Genomic DNA, 9301 nt, shown 5'->3' with positions numbered 1-9301 from the left:
AGGTTCATCAACATGGGGCAGCGCAGCAGTTCTGAGGTCATGAGATCCAACCTCCTGTGTGGAGTTTGCATGTTCTCCCCGTGCTTGCGTGGGTTTCCTCTGGGCACTCCGGTTGCCTCCCACATTCCAAAAAACATGCGTGTTAGGTGAATTGGCCGGTACAAATTGTCCCTTCGTGTGAATGAGTGAGTGAATTGTCTGTCCTGTGTGCCCTGCGACTGGCTGGCAACCAGTTCCGGGTGTCCCCTGCCCACTGCCCGAGGATGGCTGGGATGGGCTCCAGCACCCCTGCGACCCTATTGAGGATAAGTGGTGCAGATAATGCATGGATGGACAACATCACATCAACCTGTTTTTTTGCTCATGCTACAGCTAACGCATTACTTCTAAATCGGCTCATTGTCATGCTATTGTCACAATCTGCAGACATGTCATAATTGCTTGTCCACTATCTATCTATCTATCTATCTATCTATCTATCTATCTATCTATCTATCTATCTATCTATCTATCTATCTATCTATCTATCTATCTATCTATCTATCTATTTTCTTGTGTGAGAAACGTCACGCATCTGGGTCTACTAGCTATATAGCTTTCAAATGGCTGGGATGGGCTGCAGCACCCCCGCGACCCTACTGAGGATAAGGGGTGGAGCTAATGGATGGATGGTTGGTCAACATCCTTATCAGGTGGGCGTACGCTCGTTGGCATGGAACCACATCCCAACTGAAAACACCAAAATATGGAGTCAATAACACAGAAAATATACTTTGACTGTAGCACGGGAAAAGGAAAAAGCTGTTTTGTGAAGCAAAAGTTGTCTTATTGGAGCTCCGCCCACCTCCTTTGTCCTTCCGGGTAACTCCCAGCTTGTTTTTGGCTAGGCGGTGTTCCGCTCCAGTCGCGTAAACAAGCTCCGTTTAACTCCGTAAAAGAGTTAATGGTGAGTCTTTAACATGACTGAAATGTACCCCAGAGGAAAGGGACATTTCAAAGAGGAGCTTCAAGAAGAGATCGAGGGAGAACAGCAACGGCTAAACCAAGTTAGCATTAGCAAGCAGCTACAAGTTGTATTGAACAGAGCAGGTTGGTCACTTTAGTTTTCATAACGTCTTTGGCATCTTATTTTCCATTCCTGAAGTCAATTCACTATTTTTTGTTACTTTCTACATTTTTGACTGCTAGGATCTTGTCGATGGTAAATGTAACTTCTAGGTATAGCCCTCAACTACTAGCTACTAGCTAGCAGAATTGAGTTCTATAGCTTTCTATAGTAAGTGTTGGCGTCAGACAATCTCGCCATGATACATTTAACATGTGGTAATTATATAAATGTGTAGGTTATCTTGTGAGCCAGCTAGCCTTTATCAGTGGGCAGGCAAGAAGTTAGATCTTTCTATTGTTTTAGATGAAAACGTAGCCACTAGCTCGATATTTGCCAGCTATATCTAGCTTCTAGCTATTTTTTCAAGTTGTATTTACTTGTAGAGATGCGTGTTCCGACTATTTTTCGAGAACCATTAAGAAACCGAGACAAGTCCCCCCCTAAAAAACAAAAAACAAAACGATAACAATAGGAAAGAGATAGATAAAAATAATAATGAGAATTCACATTTTATAGAAACACTTTAACATTAAAAAGCACCTTAAATATAATTAAAACATGTATACATCTCCCCAAAAATAAACAATGTTAACCTTTTTTATGCTCAACATTTTGACCAATCACAATCGGATAAAAGGATAGTGGGATGTTTGGACGTGTTCTAAGGAATAGGCAGGACACCTGTATGATGCGGCAGGGGTAAACCAGTGAAAGCACTCGGGCCCTGCTGTTGAACAGAAGAGTGTGTTGTGTCACCCTGCCCTGAGTGACATGGCCGCTTTCTCATGTCCCGTTTCACCTGGAGGGACGAAAGCATGACCAATTTGGGTGCTGTGTTGCTTAACTTGTTTGGGTGTTTGGCTTTTGGGTTGGCCATGGGCCACAAAATTGCGTGTGTTTTTTTGCTATTTTTTCCCTTTTTCATTTTCGTCTTTATTGTATGTGTTTGGCTTGCTGTCGGTCACCCTTCTTGAGGGATTTGACCAAGGTAGATAGATAGATGGATAGACAATCGGGGGAAACCAGCTGATAAGTGGTTGGGTCTCAGCCCTATTGGTTCACTTCCAAGAGCCGGCTCATAGAGCACTTCTACTGCGTTTTTATACTTCCAATAGCATTGTAAAATAAATTTCTTTTCGTCAAAGTCAAATCTGGCTACCATTACACGGTTCTATCAATTCAGTCTAGAAAAATAATACAAAAAATTGAGTTATAGGCTGCTAATATATATATACATATATATATATATATATATATATATATTTTTTTTTTTTTTTTGGGTTGACACTGTATATCAATTCAATCTTTGTGGCAATACTGTACTTCACCTCAAAAGTGTGAGTGTTCTGTATCGTGCAACCAACTAAATAAATTGTTATAATTGCGTTACAATTTTGAAAAACAATGGAACGATCATGTAAAAGTAGTTAAGTCAAGTCATGTTGATTTGTTTGGCCCTTAATCACAAAGAGTCTCAAAGGGCTGCACAGACCACATATTATTGCTAACTACAGACTATTATGACACCATCCCCTGATCTAAAACCTACATGAGGGCAAATAATACACAGATGATGTCAGCATAAAATGTGGGTTTTAAATTTAGATTTAAACATTTCCACTGAGGTTGCATATCAAATCTCAGGGAGAAGAGCATTCCACAGCACCGGGGCCCGGATGGAGAACGCTCTCCAACCTGCAAATCTCTTCTTGGCTCTTGGGATCACGAGTAGACCAGCGTTTTCAGAGCGAAGGCTCCGGACTGGAACATAGGGGGAATTCAAACTGAAAAATATGAGGGAGCAAGTCCATGCATGATTTTGTATAATACCATTAGAACCATAAAATCACATCTTAAGCTAACAGGGAGCCTATGCAGGTTAGCTCAAATCAGGGTAAAAAACAACTCACATTTGTGGGCTGTGCAACCATTCAAATAACATGTAAACCAATGTATTAAAATGCAAAAGAGAAACTCTGCAAAATAAAACATGCCTTTATCTCAAGTTTCGGACATGTTGGTTAATGATTTTGGTTGCCACATTTGGGATGGATCTTTCTCACTATTTTGATTCACAGACTTTGCGTGATTGCTCAGACCCGTGGAAGCTTAAAGAGAATGTTCCTCCCTGAATGTTTTTTTTTTCATTTCAAAATGCAAGAAAAAAATAAACTTGTCAGAAGGGTCACAGACGAGTTTCATAAAAATAGTAAAATGTTTCCAAATATCATTAGTGGTAATTAATTTATGAACAAAATGTGTGCTTCACATTGAAAAGCAATAATATATCTTTCTACTTTGCGCTTGTGAATTGAGCCATAACAAGATTGACAATAAAGGTCTCTTTTGGCCTTATTTGATATGTTTGGGTCTCAAAATAGTAGGAGTAAAGATAACATAGCTTAAAAACCAATTTAATTTATTTTAAATACAAAGGGATATATGTTGAAATAATATGTTGTGATTATTCCATATACAGTATTTATTTGGAGAAAATGATGTTTGAAAATAAGAAAGCAAGAAAGTAATGGAAAACTTTTTTTCTCAATATTGTAATTACAATTAGAAATTTTCAAGCCATTTAATATGAAATCAACTTTGAAGAAGTCACAATCTTACCTTTACGTAGTTATAAGCAATAAGAGATTTTGGGACATGGAAAATTGCAAAGAATAAGTGCTTTTTAGTCCTTTGTACATCCAATTTTCAGTGTTTTAAGCTTGATTAAAACAAATCATCCAAACGAAATATGCCACCAAACTAAATCAAGTAGAGATACAGTGGGACCTTGGTTATCGCGGTTAATGGGGACCAAAACCACCCGCGATAAGTGAAAATCCGCGAAGTAGCGGCGCACCTTAAAAAAAAAAAAAAAAAAATATATATATATATATCTCATCTCATTAGCTGCACCGCTTATCCTCAGTAGGGTCGCGGGAGTGCTGGAGCCCATCCCAGCAATCATCGGGCAGTGGGCAGGGGACACCCTGAACTGGTTGCCAGCCAATCGCAGGGCACACAGGGACAGACAACTCGCTCGCTCATTCAAACCTAGGGACAATTTGGACCGGCCAATCCACCTGAAATGCATGTCTTTGGAATGTGGGAGGAAACCGGAGTGCCCGGAGGAAACCCACGCAAGCACGGGGAGAACATACAAACTCTGCACAGGAAGTCCGGTAGCTGGATTTGAACCCACACAGGAGGTTCCCAAGACCTTAGAACTGTGCCGCACACGTGCTAAACACTGCGCTGCCGTGCTGCCCTATACATATATATATATATATATATATATATATATATATATATATATATATATATATATATATTTTTTTTTTTTTATTATTTTATTATAATCTTTTTTTTAGGCCCGCGAAGTTCTGAACCCGCGAGCGTCGAAGCGCGAAGTAGCGAGGTCCCACTGTAGATAGATATAGATAGATGGATAGATACTTTATTCATCCCCGGAGGGAAATTCACACTTCCTGCAGTATCCTTGTGCTAAAAAATAAAATAAAAGATATAGAATACAAAAATACCTAATATAATGTGTTAATAAAGAGCATTTAGATAGTGTTACGAAAATTACACACTGTAATAAAAATAGGGTAATATGCTAATGTGGGGTTAAAGAGCCACATGGCATGAGGGAGAAATGATCTCCCCAGTCTATAGAGACATTCAGTTTACCATAAGACCAGAATAGAATATTTTTTGTATTTCTTCTCACCCAACACCCCAAAAGACCTAATACTCAGACAAACACACAATAGTTAAAATACATTAAACAAATAATAATAATAATAGAAATAAAATTTGATTATAAAAAGCCAAAGACTAACCAGTGTGACCTGAGGGACCTGAGGAAGGCTTATCCACACTGTTGGGGATGAAAGCAGATGGCCTCGGGATTTTCAGCCTACAAGTTTTAGCCCCCCGAATGAAGAAACACTAAAATACAAAAATAAATATTAAATCGTCTGCAGAACAAAGCATAAATATGTCGCGGTAAATGGTTAAAAGTTAAACAAATTCCAACTAAGTTAAAAAAAAATGAAAAATTGTTTCTTGAGCTTCCTCTTAAAAATATCAAGGATCCCCTTATACCTGATCTCCTCTGGCAGACAGTTCCATAGGTGAAGACTAAAGTGACTAAATGCTACCTTACCATTGGTCGGTTTTGGTCCTCGCCCTAGGAAAAGTCAACAAACCCCTGCCATAGGACCTCAAAGACTGCAAAAGCTCATATAACAAAAGAAGATAAGACTGTAATGACATGTAAAAGCTAGTAAAACATCTCCAAAACAATCCTGCACATTAAGAGGGTTTTCATTTCATTGTATTTATTGTCATTGATAGCGACATAGTGTACATGACAACAAGAATTCAAATGGCACTCCAAGATAAACTTTTAATCATAGGCTTTTAGGCTAAAAAAATAAATGTCCATATTTCTGTTAAATATATTTAATTATTTTTTTAATGTAGAAATGCTAAAAGGAATTTTGTAATGATGCATTTGCTGTTAAAAATTACCTTGTGTTTTTTTTTGAAGAGATTTTCCTATTTGTGTCTTGTATCCTGCAGACGTCAGTCAAGAGAATCTCATTCCTTGGCAACTAAAGTTGCCTGGCATCAAAACGGAGGAAGACGTGTTTTTAGAGAAGGTTGACACAAAAAAGGAGGAGGACAATTTGGAGCCTGTTTACGTCAAAAAGGAAAAGGACAATTTGGAGCCTGTTGACGTGAAAGAGGAGGAAGATTCGAGTGAGTTTCTCGGGACTGGGGCCCGTTTAGCCTCCGAAGATCAACATGAAGAGAACAAGGAGAAGGTGTCTCCAAGCAGAAGTTCTGGGACAACAGATGACGACGACACGTCCGACTCTGCTCACAATGATGGTGACAAACTGTCGGAAGGTGATAACGCGTATCACAAATGTTCGCAGTGTGTAAAAACATTTAAACATAAGCGTAATCTGAAACGCCATATCCTTGTCCACACTGGTGAGAAACCCTTTTTATGCTCTGTTTGTGGTCAAAAATTCAGCCTGAAATCAAACTTAAACAAACATACAGAAGCCCACACCGGGGAGAAACCGTATTCGTGCTTGGTTTGCGATAAAAAATTCAACGGAAGGGCGAACTTAAAAAAACATACAAGAACACACTCTGGAGAAAAACCGTTTGCCTGCTCAGTGTGCGGTGAACATTTTACCCAGAGAGGTACCTTAAAAATCCACATAAGAATCCACACTGGTGAAAAACCTTTTTCCTGCTCAATTTGCAGTCAAAAATTCACTGAGAAGGGGAACTTAAAAAGACACACAAGAATCCACACTGGTGAAAAACGTTTTGCCTGCTCAGTTTGCGGTGAAAAATTTACCCAGGGAGGTACCTTGAAAATTCACACAAGAACCCACACTGGTGAAAAACGTTTTGCCTGCTCAGTTTGCGGTGAAAGATTTTCCCAGGGAGGTAACTTAAAAATTCACACAAGAACCCACACTGGAGAAAAACCTTTTGCCTGCTCTGTCTGTGGTAAAAAATTCACCCATCTGTCACACTTTAAAAAGCACGCGATAATTCACACTGGTGAAAAACCGTTTGCCTGTTCAGATTGTGGTCGAAGATTCAACAACAAAGAAAGCTTAAAAAACCACACAAGAACCCACACTGGTGAAAAACCATTTGCTTGCTCAGTTTGTGGTGAAAAATTTACCCAGAGAGGTACCTTAAAAAACCACACAAGGACCCACACTGGTGAAAAACCTTTTGCCTGCTCAGTTTGTGGTGAAAAGTTTACCCAGAGAGGTACCTTAAAAAAACACACAAGAACACACCCTGGTGAAGAACCTTTTGCCTGCTCAGTTTCTGGTCAGCCATAAAGGGAGCTTTAAAAAAACACAAAGCCCACACCGATGTAAAACTATTTTCCTGTTCATTTTGCAGTCAAATTCTCTAGTCAAGTGAAAATTCAGGGTCACAAGTGTGCTGGTGAGAATAGCAGTCTTCACTCTGCTTGATGTGCCGTCATAATTTTCATTTTATTTTAAAAAAACACAGCTACTACTCCACTGCGTACTTTTGACCTCAGTGATATGTGATTTCATGTTGTTCTAGTTTGAATTATCATTATTTTTTACAAATACACGAGTGTTGCAGCTTGTATCCTCTTTTGATTGATTATATGAAATTAAATGATTAACAGTAATTACTATGTTATATCCACAGTATGTTCCACTCTTGACTTTTATTGAGTACAGTACCTTTCAAGCATCTTTTGCATACACATGTAAATATGTTATAACTTTCTGACTTGACAAAATCAAGATTGCCTCTTTGTTGGGGGGTATTGCACAAAGTTGTTATAAAGAAATCTGGGCTAACTGGATAAGCAGATCAGCTCCTGACGGAGTTTTATAAATGTTTGAAAGAAAGTAGAAGAAAAAAATGTTACATGAGCACTATTGATAAGGTAAAGTCAAGTCAAGTCATTTTGATTTGTATAGCCCTTAATCACAAAGAGTCTCAAAGGGCTGCACAGGTTATTGCACAGACTATTATTTCAGACTATTATTACACCATCCCCTGATCTGAAACCAACATGAGGGCAAGGAAAAACTCAAAAACCTCAACATGAGCAAAATAATGAAACCTTGAGAAGGGACCGCACATGAGGTAATCCCCCTTTCAGGATGACCAGGCTGCAATGGATGTTGCAATTACAAATAGTCCAGAGATAGTGTCAACAAAAAATAGGTTATTCATATGCTATAGAGTAGAAGTGTGTTTTAAGCCTAGATTTAAACATTTCCACTGAGGTTGGAGATCGGATCGACAACACAGGGTATTTTAGAACTCTATTTGATGAGTACCATGTTGGAAACACCTGCTGTAAAGAATAAATCACCATAGTAACTGAGTCAGGCTAATTTGAACTTGCTTCCATGCGTCCCACTTGAGGTTAAAACTAACCAAGATAATAATAATATCTTCCTTATCCCTTATCCAGGATTGATGCAATGGCCCCCCAGGTTTTTTTTTTTTTATTTATCTTTGATTGTATGTATTTACAATATATATTTGTTATATCTGTTGTTGGCCTGGAGAGGGATGGGCACCACCAGGCTGTACTTACCCAAGACACACCACAGGAAATGTTGCCGCTACGACTTTAGTGGCTAAGGGATCCAACCACAATCAAAGGACGACCTTTATATGGATTTCATAATCTATTTTTTTGTATCGTGAGTGTGTGACTGATTAATTTTTAAAGATTTATGGACAAGATCTATGTTAAACCGATTTTGATTCACTTTGATTTAACAATTCCATACATTTAGATTTTGACTTATAATCAAAATGTCATAAGTTGTTTTGTTTATTTAATTAAGTTGATTTTTTTTTCAAAATGTACCATTTGTGGAAAGTGTCAAAGTTTAGGGGGCACTGTTCCCATCAGCCCTTGCTTTTGGTTCTTCATTTCAATGATCTCTTCATCTCTTTGTGCGTTGATTTGACTGCCACTTTAATTATTAAATCAAATCCCTTTGTTTTCATATCAAACTGTAATTATGTTTTTTAAATTTAGATTTTTCTTTCTTCCTAGGCAATGTGTAAATAACGTGAATGAATGAATGAAAATGATCTCATCTTGTAAACTGTTCCAAAGTTTGACTCCGCACACAGACACACACATACTTTTCCTGGTTGTTCTCACCTTTGGGATTATGAATTGACTACAGCCACTTGCCTCGGCTTTGCTGTGTGATTGTCGTGGAAGTCCTCAGAGACTTGTGTCATTGTGTCACCGTCTCCTCAGCAAATCAATGACATTTCTTTTCATTTTACTTACAAAAAATAGTTGCCTTTGTGACCATCTTTGTTCCTATATTCAACTGTGATTGTTATTTTCAGGCGTTTGAAGTTTGAACTGCTGACCTGAGTTGAATTATTTGTAACCCCTACAGCTTCTATCTGTAATTGATCATTCACCACTGGAGAATTCCCCGATTCGTTCAAGGTGGCCGAAATATTTCCTTTATTTCAAAGTGGAGACGAGTCCAAATGGTGTGAATGCAAATTGTCCTTCCAATGCAGGGATGGCGAACATGCAGCTCTTTGCCTCATCATATTTTCTATATACTGTGGCTTTTTGCCTCGTTTCATGTTTAGTTTTTTTCCCCTCTTAAA

General features: G+C 38.4%; 1 protein-coding gene across 1 annotated transcript; it reads left to right on the top strand.

Moving 5' to 3' along the window:
* Positions 1–870: 870 nt before the first annotated feature.
* On the top strand, positions 871–9301 carry LOC148366643 (uncharacterized). The gene is made up of 2 exons (XM_088333435.1): positions 871–1089; positions 5696–9301. Exons 1-2 carry the CDS (start codon positions 960–962, stop codon positions 6991–6993), a joined length of 1428 nt encoding a protein of 475 aa, XP_088189561.1. The 5' UTR covers positions 871–959; the 3' UTR covers positions 6994–9301.

The sequence above is a fragment of the Urocampus carinirostris genome, chromosome 4 (assembly GCF_059441175.1).
Source record: "Urocampus carinirostris isolate Australia breed hairy pipefish chromosome 4, RoL_Ucar_1.0, whole genome shotgun sequence".
NCBI classification, from domain to species: domain Eukaryota; kingdom Metazoa; phylum Chordata; class Actinopteri; order Syngnathiformes; family Syngnathidae; genus Urocampus; species Urocampus carinirostris.
Note: the sequence above shows the minus strand (reverse complement) of the source record. Positions and strands in the feature narration are given on the sequence as shown.